The following is an 18,908-nucleotide window of genomic DNA, read 5'->3' as shown; positions in this document are numbered from 1 at the left end:
CGGCGCTTTCAAGATTTTGCAGCTATTGAAAAGGAGATCAGCCTTTTCTCCTCTCCATTCTCTGTTGACCCCGATGATGCTCCAGATCAGCTGCAGCTTGAGCTCATTGAGCTGCATTGTGACAGCGAGTTACGCAGTCGTTACCAAAGAATGTTGGGAAAAATGTTCGGCCCTCCGGCATGTTCACTTCATCCAATCTGGCCCTCTTTGAAAAAAGTTTGGACACCCCTGGTCTAGACCATGATGATGCCATTAGGCTGCTGCAACCAAAGGAGGCATTTCTTTCCTCCATTTTTATTTCAAACAAAGCATTTGGGACATATCTTGTCTGTGCTTGCTGTTTCTGTATCAAGAATTCTTCTGAGAGTCAAAAGCTAATTTTTATGATGTTTAATTTAAATGATCTGTCTGTTTTTTAACTTCTTTACCTTGCTGCCATTACTAATCCTATTATAAGTTAAAGGCAGAAATTTTTTAAAGCACCAAGTACCAAGTGACTAATTAACAGCATAATAATAATTGTTCCATTTTGTTCCCAATTCACATTCCAGAGTGTTCAGCCTGCTTTACCCTGGGATGACCAAAAAGCTCGCATTACTTGGAGAGGTGATGGACAGTTGTTTGCAGTGAGCACCGTTTGCCCACAGACAGGTAACCACCGTTGTCATGAAATTTCCTCTAAAACAGTAAAAATGTAATCCTTTGCTAAAGTGGATGTAAAAACAGGTTGCTATAGTTAAAAAAATACCATTTTCAAACTTCTACTGTATGCTTTGTTCTTAGTAAACTATATCATTTACCTGTGCAGTTATTTCAGGTGTAAGTTTCTCTCCTCCTTTACTTCCACCATCATCCTGAAGAGTGGCTGTGGCCTACTATTTAGGTTTAATTCCATAAAATTTAGTCTGCAAGAAACCTAAGTCTGATGTTCACCTCCTAGCAGAATAGTTACCGTTCTATCAAAGTATTGATTTAGTTGGGGGAATACCAATCAACCAACCCACAAGTATCTGTTTTTTGTTGAATACTACATTGGACCTACAGAACTACTTTAGAAAAGTGGTGACTGCTTATATATAACACTGTACATTTCATGCAGGTGATTATCTGATAAAATGGATGGCAGGTGTCTTAGAGTGCTTTACATGTATAAAAACATAGTATGGTTTTACAGGCTCCCGCAAGATCAGAGTGTGGAACAGAGAACTTTCCCTGCAGTCTACCAGTGAACCCGTGGATGGCTTGGAGCAATCACTGTGCTGGAAGTAAGTGTATTTTTGCTCATGAATCTTTATCATAACCTATTTTTTTTCCCCAAAATAATCAAATGTTCATGTTTACACCCAGTAAGTAGAAAAAACCCTACAAGTCTATTTATTGCTTTCCTATTAGTCCCTCTCTAGAGGGACCCTTTACATCTGTCTTTCTTTCAAACTCAAGCTCAAGTGCAGCGTATGTACTGTTACAGTAAATGTAAGTCATATCTGTATTTTCCAGACCAGTAATTACATATCCAGTTGTTTCTGAGCCTAAAATGAGATTTGGCATTGCATTGACTGTTTTTATTTTATTCATCAGCGGTTGTGAGGTTGACAAATGACTAATGATGGCAAATGTAAACAGCTAGTGCTGAGTTGTGTTTGAGGGAACAGTTCATGAACACATCATTGTTATATGAAAACGGTGCTAAGACTAATGCTAAGGTTTTGGAAAAGTAGTTCCTGCTCACAAACAGTGTTGAGGCTGGGGGGGCAGTCATAAATACATCCTTAGGATATGTGAACAGATAGGGCTGGGGCTGTGATTGGGAGAGTAATTCCTGATCAAATCTTGGGTATATGTAAACAGACACACTGAGGATATGTTAGGGAGAGTAGTTCCTGAACACATACTTGGCAATTTTAATAGACTGCGCTAAAAATGTGTTAGAGGTGGCAGTTCCTGAACGCATCTTTGGCATGCAGTCACAAGAAAAGAAAGTACACCCTCTTCAATGCTAAGGTTCTGCATGTTGGGACATAGTTACATAGTAGGTCAGGTTGAAAAAAGACATAAGTCCATCACGTTTAACCACAAGGAAAATTAACATATCCCAGATATGAAACCCTATAGACATAGTTGGTCCAGAGGAAGGCAAAAAAAAAACCCTGGTACAATTTGCTTCAACGGGAAAAAAATTCCTTTCTGATTCCATGAGGCAATCGGATGTTCCCTGGATCAACAGTCTCTGTTATCTTTACTTTAAATCCTTAATACCCAGTTATAATTTGTGCTTCTAGAAAAGCATCAAGCTTTTTCTATTCAATCTATAGTAGTTGCTGAAACTACTTTGCAAGGGAGCCGATTCCACTGACCTTACACAGTAAACACAGAATTTTCACAGACCTTACAGTAAAGAATCCCTTCCTTATCCGGAGCTTAAACTTCTTTTCCTCCAGATGCAAAGATTGCCCTCTTATTCTTTGTAATGATCACAAAGTAAACATTTGGGAAGAGAGTTCTCTATATGGACCATTTATATACCTTTTTTTTTTTTACTTAAAAGAACATTGCAGCACAACATAGGTTTGCAAAGTGGCACCTGAACAAACCTCAAGATTTCTGGAACAATGTCCTTTTGACATACAAGATCAAAGAAAAATGTTTGGCCATATTGCACAACTTCAATTTTGTCTGAAACTAAACATGACATATCCACATAAACACCTCATACCATCAAGCACATTGGAAGAAGGGTGAGGATTTCAGCTTGCTGTTCAATCACAGGCCAGTACGCCTGAGTGAACCCTAATAATCTCTGTATACCAAAGTATTCTACGGTCAAATGTGATGTCATCTGTGGGACAACTAAAGTTGTCATAGTGGCATCTGATTTACATCTAAGGTTAGAATTAAAAAGTGTTGGAACTTGTTAAAGATTAAATAATTTTTTTTCCTGATCATAAAGGAATTTGTACTTTGTAAACCAACATTATCAAAACTTGTTTTTGGAAAAGTTTCTTGTTAATCGAGTTGATTTGAATTCACGCTAATAAATGGTATGCCTTTAGTGTTCTTCATTCTTTCTTGTTTTGTATTTCATTGCAGACCTTCTGGAAGTCTCATTGCTTCCACACAAAGCAAACCCAACAAACATGATGTAATTTTCTTTGAGAAAAATGGGCTTGTGCATGGAGAGTTCACCTTACCTTTTGGAAAAGGTGAAGTTCAGGTATGTTTCAGCCTAGTAGCTAGTTGAGCTAGCTACAAAACAACACAATAATAATTAGGAATTTTCAAACAAAAACAAAAAAAAACTGTCAAAACTCAAGATGCATTTTCACAAAACTTGCCTAATTTTGTATATGAACACTAAAAATGTAGTAAAACAGTACTGTAGAGAACATTACTAAATTAAAGTGTATTTACATACCCCAAATTTGTTTTCGTATATTTTGGATAGACTGGTGGGGTGGTAAGGAACCCCGGTCTGTTTTTTACTGTTGTCTGTTCCCTTCCTAGGGAGATTCAATTTCTCTGTTACCAGGAATGAAAGGGAACTAAAAACACAAAGTATTAATCTGTCATTAGAACAGCTAAAAAAAAGTTAAATAATTATACGGGGACAATTTTGTGGTGCCAAGTTTCAAAAGGCATTCCTGTTTATAGGTCATGAAGTGAAGAGAAAATTTATTCCAGGGACTTATCAATTTAGAATTGCAGTGCTGCTTTAAAACTAATCAAAGAGCTTTTTCATGAATGAATAGAGGTAGACCCCGGGTTAAGGACATCCGACATATAAACACCTCCTAAATACAAATGGGGCTGCCCTGCTTGCTCGAGTGCAGAATGAAGACTTGAAGGGGAAAGGGGGCGGTTTGCGTGACTTGCAGAGGAAATCTCTTGCTAAACACAGCTTATAAAAATAACGCACTGTAAAATTCATCCCATGACATTTTAGAAGGGCAGAGGCTGTAAAGAATGCTCATATTCAATAGATGGTACCCAGCTTACTGACAATACAGAAGAGTGAACTTTAATAAATAATTCTTTATCAGCTGAAAATATTAAAATAATATTATTACACAGTATTTATATAGCTCTGACGCAGCGCTTTACAAAGTCCATAGTTGTTTCACTAGCTTTTCTTCAAAGGGGCTCACAATCTAATGTTCCTATCATAGTCATATGCCAAAATACAGTCTAAGGTCAATTTTGTGGGGAAGCCAATTAACCTATTTTTTTTGCAATTGGAGGGTGGAAGCGGGATAACCTGGAGGAAACCCATCCAAACATGGGAAAAACCTGGAATCCATCATTTTTTTGTTTTTTGTTTTGTTTTTAATTTATCTAGTTCATCTATAAACTACTGTTTTTTTTTTTTAGAGTGATTCGGTTACTTAAAAAAAGATGTAAATTAGAAAGAGTTTTTGAAAATAGTTTTTTTCTGTTAGATAGCACTGTGTTTACTATTCAAACACTTTACACTATATTTTATTTTTAACAGGTAAAAGAACTTTTATGGAATTCAGACTCTACAGTTTTAGCAGTTTGGCTTCAAGACATTGAAAAGGATGGCACACAACCCCATACTTATGGTAACTGTCAACACCGTAAAAAGTACACTCCTTTGTGTAAGACTGCTGTCAGTGATATACAAACCGCGTGGTGGCAGGTGCTTAAAAAAACTATATAGCCAGAAATGTAAACCAAAATAAATATTTTTTTAAAGCAACATCACCTCCTTAGCAACCTCTTATTTACTTAGCGCTAAGTTTAGTCTTTAAATATATTGTCCTTATTTATTTATATGTGTATATATAGACAACTTTTTGGGAACAGTACAAAAGGAAAAAGCAAACATATATATATATATATATATATATATATATATATATATATATCCGATATATATATATATATATATATATATATATATATATATATATATATATATATATATATATATATATATATATATATCAACACCTTTTGGAGGAAAGAATAAACTATAAGCTCTCATTGTTTTAGTAGCTTAAGTGATACACCCACACTTGTAATCTAAATAAAAATTCAGTGAGGCTGATTTACCAATAGAGAGAAATGCTTCATTTGTCAAACTATGTAAAATAAACAAAACTTGTATATATGTTATTTAGCAGAGGAAAAAATATAATAGCAAACACAGCATTTGAAAAGAATGCCTGTAGACACACTGTGCCTCATTTATGAAAGCTCTTCAAGGCTGGAGAGAATACACTTTCAGAGGTGAAGCTAGGTCATCCAGAAACATGGAATGGATTTTAAAAAATCATTTGCTATTTGCTAGCAGACGTTTTGAATCCTGGACCAGATCCATTCCAGGTTTGCTGGATCACCCAGCGTCACTGATGAAAGTGTATTCTCTCCAGCCTTGGAGGGCTTTCATAAATCAGGGCCTATATGTGACCAGTTTCCTGCACACAGCATTTTATTTTAATGAATTTGGTATTTTGAAATTAGTAACATATAAATGATTTTCACTGGTTTTTTTTCATCTCTTTTTTAGTTCAGCTTTGGGTTGTTGGAAATTATCATTGGTACCTCAAACAATATTTACATTTTGGGAATAATGAAGACAGTAAAGTTGTATCTCTGACTTGGGATCCTGAGATCTCATACAGGCTACATGTGGTATGTGTGGGATGGCAGTACTTCCAATATGATTGGTGTTGGAACACAGACCGCAGCAGTGGTCAGAGCCCAGGAAGCCAGGCTGATGTGGCTGTTATTGATGGCGGTAAGATTGTTGAATTTTTTATATTTTGTTATTTAATAACCTAGTACAAATTTGTTTGGTACATTCATAACTTATGTAATAGAAAAACTTGTAAGTTTTATGTTCTGGGGGTCAACACAGTATATTAGATATTATGATAACAACTATATAGTTGGAGGGCTTAACTGAAAAAACTATCCAAATCATCTAACGATTTAATGATTGTGTAATCAGATTGTATAGTGATTTGGAAAGTTGTGGTAGCTTTTTAGTTTGTCAAGGAAACAGGTTTCACCCGGCTGGTGAACTTGATTGCAGTTTAAAGACAGGAAGCCTCCAATTACACTGGCTACCAGGCCAATCTGTTTCATTTCAGGAGGAGGAGGAAAGGTAATGCATATGCTCAGGTGAGATTCTCCATTTGTTTATTTTTAAATACCATATTGGAAAAAAACAGCGAATCTCACCAGCTTATGGATAGTTTGGGGGGAAGCCAGTTATCCCACCAGTACAGTACAGCTATATAAAAATACCATGTTTTATTATTATACAGATAAAGTCCTGGTGACCTCTTTTGCCCAGTCTGTGGTCCCGCCTCCTATGTACACATTTCATATGCAGTTCCCCCATGCAGTGAATGAGGTTTCCTTCCACACGGATCCTGAGAAGAGTCGTGATCTGGCAGTTCTGGATAATGGCGATGCAGTTTATATATTTAAATACGGTGGGTTGGCAATGCTAACTGTATACATGTAGTGAAGTGACCCTTACAACAATTGCTGCAATTGTCATTCTATTCCTTACACCTTTCTATTACACAATTGCAATCATTTTATATGTTTTGTGAGCTGCAGTTAATTGATTTTTGTTCCTTCACAAGATTACATAATAGAGATTTGTGTTAAAAGGAATAACCAAAATTGCATTGAATGGTGATTGTTTGCTGGATGGTGAAAGTTTGATTGGTGAAAGTTAAAAAAATAGATTTTAAATATATATATATATATATATATATATATATATATATGTGTATATATATATATATATATATTTATATATCTTTTTTTTTTTTTTCATAGGAGTCGATGCTGCTAAGGAATCAGTTGTAAAAATAGTAGGAGGAAATGGATTTAAAGTGTCTACAAGCACTCCGGTCCTAGAAAAGGAGTTCAGGTATGTTTATAGTAGCTTACAACTTGGTTCAATTCAGTAAACTCTATGAAAAAAATGCATAAATAAAACGTACAAAAAATACAAATATGTCAGTTTTCCAGAGGACCCATCCTTACTAACCTGTACTAAAACTGTCCAATATTTGTGTCACTTGGAAGGTCCAGGTTCTGTTTTCATTCACTGTTAACATTAAAAAATCTTACATGCATTTTTTTTGCAAATGGCTTCTGGTGTAATTATGCCATTTTTTTTTTAAAAAACAGCAAACTTACATGTTAATGTTGATCCTCTTATGATTAGTTTTGGAGCGTTAGAGTTTCTGGTAATGTTGGTAGAGCTGTCCAGAGACTGACCCCTTTGCCTTAATTTGGGGTTTTAAAAATATTTTAATGTTTTTTTTTCTGTTTTTTTTTTTTTATACATTTTTTTGCTTGTGGATTCAATCCTGTTTTCACGTATTTTATTAGTTTTTTCTTGCCATGTTAATTTTTCTCAATTGCTCCAGTTTTTTTAACTATATTTTAAATTGATATTTGTCTATATAATCAAATGTATCTATCTATCCAAAATTTGTTGAACTACTCTTCAAAATAACTAAGAATCACTCTAGAGGCTTCTTTACTGTCAGAAGACATTTTATCCTGCAGTTAATAGAGAAGTCAAAATTCCTTAGTTTTTAGGGTTGTCACTAAAATTGCTGGGGATGTATGTGGGACCCAAATTATAAAAGTGTTAAAAAGCATGTGATTATGTCCAAATTAAACGTTAAAATATAGGCAGTAATTTACAATGTTGTTTCTTTTGGTGTTTTAGTTTTTTTTTTTCCCCTCTCTTTACTTTACAACATACATTGTAATGTGTACAGCCTAAAAGTGTGCTTTAAGATAATTTAAGTAAAGGTACAAAAATAGAAATTAAAGTGCTGGTATTTATAATATTACTTTAAATGTTATTGTGTACAGGTTACATGTCCCATCAGACAACTTGCAGCCACTTTATTTTCACCACCTGACATGGGTTACCGATGATACTTTCTTGATTATCAGCCAAAGCAAGAGCTCATCTCAGTCAGCAGTTTACCACATTACTATACCGTCGGAGAATGGACAAATAATTAATCCTCGGTATGTCTTTTTTCTTTTGAGGTTTGGAGGTTTTTGGTATAATTTAGAAATGGGCCCTGGTAAACAGTGATAACAATATGTCTCTGCCATTGTAATCATACATTGTTGACTGAGTAGTGCTGAACCTAAAATGACAAACATGGTTCACATAATTGTGGTCTTTATTCCTCTTTTTCATAAGACTGTCTATACATTATTGAGTTTCTATTTAATATTAAACACTGTATATTACACATTTTACACTTTGTTTTTCTGTGTTTTTTTTATTGTCAATGAGTAATGAAGGGCTCTCTGGTGGTGGTATAGTGTTGTAACATTAAAGCTAAACTCCTTTCTTATATTGTGAATGACTAGCCACTCTTCTTCCTTCTGTGTGTAGCTGGAGGTCCTGAGCTGCTTAAATTATCTACCTTTATTTCTGTATATGAATATAACCAATGTAACCCCTGTCAGTAAACCATTTGTCAACATTTTCTAGCATCTGCTGTAACTAAAATTGCTTTATTGTTGGACTGGTAACATTTAAGACTTAATTCTTTCATCAGGAATTTCAGTTATATGCTCCAGCTTCTAGAGCAGTGTTTCTCAACTTTGTTTTTATCATGGGGAACCCCTTGAAAAAAAACTTTAATTCTTCAGGGAAACCCTCCTATAAATACTGTATCCACAGCTCACAGTACATTAGTGATGGTGGTCACTGGGAAGAATGCCTGTTACATTGATGGCCAGTCGGAAGAATGTCATCCAAAACTGTTCATTGCTCAAGGAACCCCTACACCCTCTGAAGGAATCTTAGAGTTCCACGGAACCCTGGTTGAGAAACACTATTCTACGGTATTATAGCTGTGATCTCACCCATATAATGACCCAAGAAATGTCCGAAGAAAAAAAAAATCAGATGAGTCCAATGTTTAATGCTTGGCAGTAAATATACAGTAAGCTGTTCTGTATAAAAATATTTCATTGTCGCCCTATATGCAGGCAAGGTGGGATAGTTAATGGACGCATTATCACCATGTGCTATAGTACAAAAACAAAGACATGTGCTTTACAAACTGCAGATGGCCAAGTCTGGAAGTACTTCTGGGGTGAGTATGGTAAAATTATAGTTTGCAATTGTTTATTTTCTAGGTATTTGTTAAAACACTTTGCAAACAAAGACAATTAAGTTGTTTTATGCAGACCAAACCCGGTCAGTGATTTGACAATGAAGAAAAATTAGCACACAAATTAGGACATAACTACCATGCCCTATTATGCTTTAGTCTAGTCTACAGGCTATTTTTATATTTTAAATGTATTGACTTCAAGTATTTTTTCTATAAAATAACAGCTTTTTCCTTTCAGAGTCACAAACACCTGGTCCTGAGCCCTGGAAAGATGATATTGGCCAAGATGTAAAATTCAATCAGCCTTGTATTCAAACTGAAATAACAACTATTGATGGAGAGGTATGGCAGCTCTTGATGTTTAAAAAAAAAAACATTCTGGGTCGATATTTTGGAGTCTGAACGCCTTTAATGTAATGACCAGCCATATGATATAGTACCTGGCTTGGCACATTTTGTTTTTAGAGCAAAGGCTCTATGGTGTTATTGCATAGGTAATGATGGCTGGTGTAAAAAGGAAGGCAGTCACATTCCTCTGTGGGATACAATGATCACCCAATCTAAATGCTTTCTTATAGCTGCTAATCAGAGCCAGTTAGAGGTTAGGAGGTAATCTAAATTTTATTAGGACTGATGTCGGGGTTCTGAACTCCAAAATTCTAAAATACATTATAAATTCTGTTCACTCTATAAGTTTGTTGATTTACTCCTATGTTTTGGAGCATTTTAAAGTAATCTGAAATAACTTAGTTTGCATTTTATACAACAGACCAGTATCCCCACATTTACATTTTTTTTTTGGCCGTTTAGTGATTGCAAACCACCAAAGCTTTAAGGCATCCCACAAGTTCTATTGGTTCTCCCCACTGTTCTTCACGATTAGGATTTAAATTTGGCAGTTAAATAGTAGTGATTTTCTGTGTATATATTCTATATAATTTCTCAAAAAGTGCAGGAATTTCAGTGGTGTGCATGCATTCTCCCACATTGTTTTAATTGTTGCCCCCAAGTACGCGTTAATATTTTATTCAGAAAGCTGTACTTTCCTTTGTAAAAACTTCCTATGAAAAAAAAAAACTCTGCTGATTTTGACATGATATATATAAACTCTTGTTTGTACTAGCCATACTTGTGCAGTAAATCCACAAAGACTTTTGTAGGGCAGTTAACTGAGCATATAAGGTAAACTGATGAAGATATTTTATTCAGGAATACTGATTTTAATAATTAAATCATATGTATACGTTTTGAAATATAATACAAATATTTAATGTCACATTTTTTTTTTCAGGAAGTTGTCTTAGGTATCACTGAGAGGTCACGTTTATTTATTAATAATTTGGTGGTAAGTTTGGTTTTTCTTTTTAACCTAACAGAAATGTAGCAGCTGGTTGGCTTTAGGTCTGGTTCATTTATGTTTCCCTAATTCTTACAGGTAGCTACCAATATCACTTCCTTTGCAATATATGATGACTTCCTACTTTTAACTACCCACTCTCACACCTGTAGGTGTGTATCCCTGAAAGAAACTTCACTAAAAGGTAATCTTGATATATTTTAGTTCCTCCTTATGGTATGCACACTTTCAATTAGTGGATGTTTTGAATGAAAGTTTATGAATATTCACTTTACAGACAAATTGCTCAACTCTATACAAAGCAGCTGGTCATTTTCAATGGGACAAAGAAGAGCAGGAGACACTCCACTGCTGGAATATTAATATAATTCATAATATTAATGGTTGATGATTAATCACCTAGATTGTAAGCTCTTCAGGGCAAGGTCCTCTCCTCCTGTGTCACTGTTAGTATTCGTCTGTCATTTGCAACCCCTATTTAATATACAGCGCTGTGTAATATGTTGGCGCTATAAAAATTCTGTTTAGTAATAATAATATTAATCATCACTAGCATTGACCTCAAATATCAAGACACCTGTACACATACTACATTTTCACCAGAGATAATCGCTGATGATAGTTTTGGGTGACAAAATGCTATTGTATGTGTGTTGCCTTGAGGTCACCATCAAATTAAGTTTTCATTTTTTGCAATGCCCTGCTGAGGAAAGAGGTGAAAGGGGAAAGAGGGGAAAGAGGTTGCATTCAGTCATACTTCTGTACTATCTGTTTTCAATAAACAAAGCTCCTTTTTTGGTCTGGTAGTCCTCTTGGCCATCTATACAGCCATTATACTGATAGGCCAATAGGCTTGCGGTGGAAAGGGTTAGAACTAAACTAAGTGGTCGGATCTTAGCTCGTTTTGAATGGCCCGGTCATTTGGGCATGACTGAGGGCAGTGACTACTGCTGTCTAAATAATTGCTCACATACTATTTTGTTTTCTTTACATAGTGGAGAAATGTAATGTATAAAATATATAAAAATATTTATATATTTTGCCACGTATTTCTATTTTAATTGTACAGCACTGGAAACAATCCTCAGCAACACATCCACCTCAAATGATGAGACCATTCGAAAAGTGGAAAGAGGATCTCGAGTTGTCACAGTGGTTCCACAGGATACCAAAGTCATTTTACAGGTTTTGATTTAGTTTTGTTTTTGTTTGTTTAAAGAAATCAGACAAAAAGATTTAGTATGTAGTTTGATGTTATAGTAACTTGATTTGCGCTTCTTGTAATGCTAAATGTTTTGTTGATGTATCTAAGTCTTAGTTTTCATGTGTATGTAATGTGACTTTAAACATCAAACCAGAACATTGGGGCTTTCCTCGGACAGATGTCCATCCTGCTTCTTGTGTATTTACTGTTGGGACAGAGATGGCTAGAAAAAAAACTGCCAGGGTTTTAACTCTTTTCTAGTACATAAAACTAAAATAAAATTTGTGGCTAGGGATCCCCTCCAATATCAGGCCTTTTATGTTTGAAGATTTCCTCCAAAAAATAATTACATTTGTTTCCTAAACTTGTGATCAAAAATTCTGTTTGTCTTGCTAAACTAAATTCTGATTTAAATCACTGATTTAAATGAATTGTGCAGATCATTAATCAAGTTGTATGCTTGTTCAGGTCAGACCTTGTGTGTTTGGCCAAATTTTGGCAAGCTTAGTAATGTAACAGGAGATTTATATTGGTGCCAAAGTTATCATGTGTTGCAGCTGCATTGCATTTCAGTAACTACATATGAAACAGCTCTTTATATAAATATAGATGTGAGTTTTTTTTAGTATATGTGGCATTTTTGACAACATTTTTATCATTTTTTATTTTTTTAAACTATTTAACATTGCATTCTAACAGATGCCACGTGGAAATTTGGAAACCATTCACCACAGGGCTCTTGTCCTTGCACAAATACGAAAGTGGTTGGATAGGTAAGTTACCAACAGCTAAAGAAATAATTACATTTAAATAACCGTACAAAATATATATTAAAAAACTATGCTAGTAAAGTAATTTTGGAAAAATACAAATAAATCTCTGTGAGCAAATACAGTTTACAATTCACCTTATTATAAGTTTGACTACTTTGGATCAGCATTTTATAAGTACCATGTACACAATGTACAGTCCCTGTCTAGTCTTTTTTTTTTTTTTTAATTACTAAAATTTTAATCCACGTAAACTATCCAATCAATTAGCATCCAGTGATGCTGGCCATTGGACTATGTAGTTGTTGTTAGACAGATTGTATACTTAGACTGTAAGGTGTGTGGGGAACAATAAATGTGTACATTTAGGAAGGAAAGCAGTAGGAGACTTCATGAAATGGCATTTTTGTGTCTCCAGCATATATTTGGTATGCTGTTTAGCAGATATGGCAATGACCTGTGATAATTTGTGTTCTTTTATTGATGTATGGTTTTCGTAACTTAAATTTTTTTTTTTTAGCTTGCAGTTTAAAGGTGCTTTTGAATGTATGAGGAAACTGAGAATCAACCTAAACCTAATTTATGATCACAACCCAAAGGTATGAGATATATATATATATATATATATATATATATATATATATATATATATATATATTACACTTTATTTCCTTGTTTAGTTGTTGGTATTGTACTTAGCATTTGTAATTATGTGTTACAGGTATTTTTGGACAACGTGGACACTTTTGTTAAACAGATTGACTCTGTAAATTATATCAATTTGTTTCTTACCGAATTAAAGTAAGTATAATATTTTTGGGTGGGTTTTGCAAAGGAGAACAGTGTGCAGTTGACAAGCCACAAAACATTGTACTGCATTAAGCAGTAGCTCACAAAGCTAATGGTGGTGGGGTTTCAAATGATATTAAGATTTTATTTTGAAGCAGATATACATTGTGATACACTGGACCTGATTTATTAAAGCTCTTTGCTCATTGGCTTCCATTTCAGCTTAGAGTCAAATTCAAGCTCCTGTGCTTTGCATTCAAATCCCTCCACAGTTCTTGTCCCACTTACATTTTGACCTGGTAGAAATATAATCCCCTAGCTGCTCTCTTCACTCCTCCAATGAGTTCCTAATGACTTCCTCACTTACCTCATAACCTCATTACACGCACGGATACAGGACTTGTCTAGCGCTGCCCTGACTCTCTGGAATGGTCTTCTGTGTCCTGTTTGACTTGCTCCTACTTTGTGCTCATTTAAAAGAGCCCTGAAAACCCATCTTTTCAAACTTGCCTATCCATCTTCTTCTGTCTCTTAAACCTTCTCTTCTCACCCACTATTCCATATCTCCCTTCTATTGAATGTTGCTTCCCCACCTCTTAGATTGTAGGCTCTTTGGGGCGCGATATAAACTCTTTGGTGCTATATAAATATTGTTTAGTAATAATAATAATAATAAAAAAGGCTGGAGAGTTACACTTTAATCAGTAAACCTGGGTGACCAGCAAACCTGGAATGGGTGTAAGTCATTTGCAATTTGTTAGTAAATGTTTTCAATTCTGGATCAGATCCATTCCAGGTTTTTTGGATCACCTGGTTCACTTGTGTAAGTGTATCCTATCCAGTCTTGGTGAGCTTTATTAAATCAGACCCACAGTGTTGAGCCAGGTAATGATCAATATCAGGTAGATATTGAACTTTTACTTAAACGTGTGCATATGTAGCCATCTTGTACATTGAATTTATTGCATTTCTGATCCCCTTCCTTTCCTTACTCCTCCACATTTGTTAAAATTTTCCTTGTTTGCCCTTTTTTATGCACTTTAGACAATAGATAAAGATGACATTAAAAAGTAAATAAAACAATTTTTTCATTAATTGTTAAATAAAAATTCTTGCTAATTATAAAACTTTGTTCCCAGAGAAGAAGATGTAACAAAGACTATGTATCCCAGTCATACAGCTACTCCCTCACCATCTTTACAGACATCTACAGCTAAAAAAATTGATGTTGTATGTGATGCCATCAGAGGGGCCATGGAGAAACTCAATCCTCAGAAGTATGTTGTGATGGTTTTTATGTTTTACTGTTCGCAAATGAAAGCATATTTAGGGCTGACAGAGACGTATGGTATGACTTATTTTAAAGCATCTTGTTCTAAGGTTTTTGAGAATATTTAGATTTATCTACTACAAGTAAAGACAAGTTTAGCTGTACAGTTCTTGTACAGATGTGGTTTCCAGCATATTTCAGGCAGCTTGTGACATCTGGAGGTATCGGGCGTGCTTTAATGCTTTGGTTGGACTAATATGTGCTCAACAACATGCCATCTTTCGAGATACCTATACTAATTGATGGCCGGAGGAGCCTCTCAGAGCTGAAGTACAGGAAATAAAAACTTACAAGAAAAACTAAAGAAATTTAGTAGGGATATGTAGTGGTGGGAAGTAGTGACGGTTTCAAGGACAGAAGAAGATGGGTAGGCAAGTTTGAAAAAATATGTTTTGAGTGCTCTTTTAAATGAGCGGAAAGTGGGAGCAAGCAGAATAGGACGAGGAAGACCATTCCAGAGAGTGCAGCTCTAGAGAAGTCTTGGAGCCGTGTGTGTGATATGGGTATGAGTGAGGAATTCAGTAGTAGGTCATTGGAGGAGTGGAGAGAGCGGCGGGGGGGGGGGTTTATTTTACAGTGAAGATCCTCTTTAGTTAAATTTAAGCTGATCATTTAATTTATTAGCCTGAAACATATGCACATATATTTGTTATTACTGAAAATTAGGTTTCTCAGTTTACACCATGGATGTTTTCTTTGCTTCTTGAAGATTACATATAAATGTTTTGGAATGCATGAGGGTCGAGGTTAAAGAATGTGACAGGGTTCACTTTATGCATGTAAGCTTTATTAATTTATTTGTACTGAATTTTTGTTCTTGGACTTCAGCACATTTCCTCTGACAACACCCTAATTTATCTCCCTTTATTTCCTAAGATACTTCCTATCAATCCTCACATCTTATGTTCGTAAAACTACTCCAGAACTGGAAACTGCACTTCAAAAAGTACATGAACTCAGAGGTAAAGGTTTAAACTTTGTTAACCCCCCTAGCAGTATTCCCGAGTGTGACTCGGGGTGGAAAAAATTGCAAAAAGCGGTAATCCCGAGTCACACTCGGGGTACCTTTGAGGGTCCCTCTTACCTTATCCCCGCGCTCCAGCTGCGATCTCACGATCCCGCTGTGATGTCGGGGGGCGTGGCCGCGCGGGAAATTTAAAAGCAGATTACGGAGTAATCTGCTTTTAAATACTGCCCGGGTCCCCACCACCCCAGCATCTGCAGTTAGATGCGATGCACCATGCAGGATTTCTGCTTGGTGCATCGCATCTAACTGCAGATGCGATCACCAATAGTAAATCCAGGGGGTGATACCAGCGGAGATTTCCCGCTGGCAGCAGCCCCTGGATCTACTGCCTGCTCAGCGGAGATCAGCCTCCGGGAGATGCGAGCAGGGGAATGAAGTAGGGCGGGGACATCCCCACCGCATCACCCGGCAAGATGTGTGACATCTTCTGGGTGATGCGGTGGAGTGATGGATTCTGGGGGCGGGAAATTTAAAAGCAGAATACTATGTAATATTTAAAGTAAAAACACATCAAAACATATAATAAAAGTATAAATACACATTGTAGTACACCAAGCATCATTGCCCAGTGCCCTGATTTACATTTTGCACGCTATTAGCCCTGACCTTGATCTGACCTTTTAATGACTTTTTGATCACTTCCTGAATTGAAGTAAATTTTAGATTGTAGATTGTAGATTTTTTTTCTAAAATCTGCATATAATTTATATCATTATTTATCAATAATATTGCACCCTTCAGAAGGAAATTTTTGATAAAATTTTTTTTTTTTGGATAAATTACATTGTTTTGGGCTAATATTTCATTATTTTTTATAATAATGATTTTTTATTATGTATTATTTTATAATTTATGATTCTAATATAATAAATAAATATAATAATTATACCCGGGAGTTAATCCTAAGAATTACAGGCCCACAATATAAACCTATTTTTCTACGCAAAAAAAATAGGATCACTTTTTGCATCAAAAAATGACAGAATTAGAACGCTAGGGGGGTTAAAAAACTGAAGAACTATTTTTTATTGTTGTATTTAAAGTGAACCTGTTTGAAAGGAAACATGGGGATTCCAGCACTTCATGATTGCTTTATCATTTTTAAACAATAGTAACTTTTATATGGGTAGCTGTCTTTGTACTGGGGAATGTTTTTTTCCTGTCATTTCCAGGCGATGGATGCCATACAGAAGGCAAAGTATATCTGACCATACACTGTTTGATTTTTGGGTCAAGTAAATGATTGGTATCTCCTTAATACTGATTATTTACCTGAATTACTGGCATGTAGGAAACTGTAAAATGTATTGTCATTAAATTAACTTTTTTACAGTTAGTTAAATAAATAGTTAGCTAATCAAGTAAAATCCTGCCTGTAAGTACAGTGATATTTTATTTGTTTCTTACAAGTCTTTACAAATCCACATGTACATCAAATAAGTTGTACATGATAAAATTAGGTTATTACTAAGCATGGTTGATGTACATTTACATTAAGAGTTGTACAACAATATTTGGTGGATTTAATTAAGGATTTAGTTTAGTAATAACTGTTGTTGAAATTTTAGTTTAAATAGGTATTTGATACCCTTTTCTTATTTTTCAGAGAATCCATTGTCTTCTCATGAAGCTGTCAGCGCAGAGGAGGCTCTAAAATACCTGCTTTTTCTTGTGGATGTCAATGAACTTTATGATTACTCCCTTGGAACATATGACTTTGATTTGGTCATCATGGTGGCAGAAAAGTCACAGAAGGTCAGTCGCAACTTTTGATTGTACATCTTTCTTTTTTTTCCTTTTTAATAAAAGCTTATTTATATGCGTAACTGTAAATCCATTTGTCCATTGCCAGGGCAGTAATGACATTTTCTTTCTTGGATAGTGGAACAAATATGTCTAAAAATTTTGACATTGAAGGACACCAGGCAGTGTGCTATTTTCAGAGTATTTTTATATTAATGAGTCAAGGGTTTTCTCTTATTAGTGTATTTTCACTTGCACATTTTATCTCATGGGGTAGTAATATTTGTAACTGGAAGACAGAAAAAACTTCTGAAAAAAATGAACTAAATAGTACCTGATTTTTTGTACAGTCTGATCTAAATGTCTGTATCCTTTTGCTCACCAATATGTTCTATGTTTTATGTCCCTTTGTTCTGTTTCAATAAAGTTCCAATATTTTGTTTTGTTGAATAGGACCCTAAGGAATATCTTCCTTTTCTCAACACACTGAGGAAGATGGAGTCCAATTACCAAAGATACACAATAGATAAACATCTGAAAAGATACAAGAAAGCTTTGGGACATCTCAGCAAATGTGGTATTTATTTTTGTATTGCCAGTCAAGATCTTTGAGGCAAAAGCCTACATGACCGTAAACTGCATTATTTCACTTTATCAGTCATAAAATATATGTGTGCTATGTAATGTAGGGTATAGAACCATCCCTCCCTTGTCATGGTATCATCTTTCAGTTTTCATTCTAATTATTGTGTGTGAACAGCTTTAAACCAATAATAGTGTAAAAATATCTGGAATACTTCCAATCACTTAATATTTTGAATGTTCTAATGATAAAAAAATACATTTTACTTTTTAGCATCCCTAACTTACTCATACTAAGTAATAAATCTTGTTACAAATAATAGGGAGAAAGATTAGTTTTAAATATACTTAAATACAGTGCATATGTGAAATATACAACATAAATATCAAACATGTATACAGAACACATTGTTATATAGCATACGGAAATCTTTTGAAGGTGTTATAGAGAGGTGATGTTTGCATCAGCATTGTGTTGGGTTCAGAAATCGGATAATGAGTGGATGCTGGTTGTTTGTAGATATAAGCATTCCTGTACTGGCATTCAGTGTTAGGATATAATACCCGACGCGTTTCGCCTGGAAAGGCTTCCCCATGGGTATAATTCATAACCATAATCATGTAAATAATAGGATACAGAGTAAGAACTTATATGGCCTACAAAAAAGTAGTCTTGCACAGATCATCTGTTTAAGAATTTGACTTCAGCAGAGTAATGGTTGAAATTGTAGTGTAGTTGCAAACTTCTAATTTTCAAGGGTTTACCTCCTGGTTAACAAAATTTTCTTGGTGGTAACATGCGGGTTAATAAAAGGGGTTAACTACCCAGTTAACAGACACCACAATAATGGTGGAGCTTCATAAGGCAGAGGGAATAAGGTTGGAGAGATATCCCCTCATGGATTGCCTTGCAAAAGTTTCTCCTACAGTATTGTGAGGGAGGGATTTTTTTTGTATAGTACC

The 18,908-nt window shown here is 35.1% G+C and overlaps 1 protein-coding gene across 4 annotated transcripts in view; it reads left to right on the top strand.

The window, feature by feature from the left end:
* Positions 1–18,908, top strand: part of ELP1 (elongator acetyltransferase complex subunit 1) — a 34,419-nt gene that overhangs the window by 6,222 nt on the left and 9,289 nt on the right. For 3 of the 4 annotated variants that reach the window (XM_072405225.1, XM_072405224.1, XM_072405227.1), the window contains exons 7-26: positions 552–651; positions 1,175–1,265; positions 3,088–3,211; positions 4,487–4,577; positions 5,528–5,758; positions 6,291–6,461; positions 6,817–6,910; positions 7,873–8,034; positions 9,016–9,122; positions 9,382–9,485; positions 10,435–10,488; positions 10,579–10,684; positions 11,570–11,685; positions 12,404–12,477; positions 12,995–13,073; positions 13,196–13,275; positions 14,403–14,540; positions 15,470–15,555; positions 17,227–17,375; positions 17,817–17,940. In XM_072405225.1, coding sequence (XP_072261326.1) covers positions 552–651; positions 1,175–1,265; positions 3,088–3,211; positions 4,487–4,577; positions 5,528–5,758; positions 6,291–6,461; positions 6,817–6,910; positions 7,873–8,034; positions 9,016–9,122; positions 9,382–9,485; positions 10,435–10,488; positions 10,579–10,684; positions 11,570–11,685; positions 12,404–12,477; positions 12,995–13,073; positions 13,196–13,275; positions 14,403–14,540; positions 15,470–15,555; positions 17,227–17,375; positions 17,817–17,940 — 2,281 coding nt within the window. The remainder of the gene's footprint in view (positions 1–551; positions 652–1,174; positions 1,266–3,087; positions 3,212–4,486; positions 4,578–5,527; positions 5,759–6,290; positions 6,462–6,816; positions 6,911–7,872; positions 8,035–9,015; positions 9,123–9,381; positions 9,486–10,434; positions 10,489–10,578; positions 10,685–11,569; positions 11,686–12,403; positions 12,478–12,994; positions 13,074–13,195; positions 13,276–14,402; positions 14,541–15,469; positions 15,556–17,226; positions 17,376–17,816; positions 17,941–18,908) is intronic. The other variant, XM_072405226.1, reaches the window with a different exon arrangement.

The sequence above is a fragment of the Pyxicephalus adspersus genome, chromosome 3 (genome assembly GCF_032062135.1).
Source record: "Pyxicephalus adspersus chromosome 3, UCB_Pads_2.0, whole genome shotgun sequence".
Lineage (NCBI taxonomy): Eukaryota > Metazoa > Chordata > Amphibia > Anura > Pyxicephalidae > Pyxicephalus > Pyxicephalus adspersus.
The sequence above is the reverse complement of the archived record's forward strand: the minus strand, read 5'-3'. Positions and strand labels throughout refer to the sequence as shown.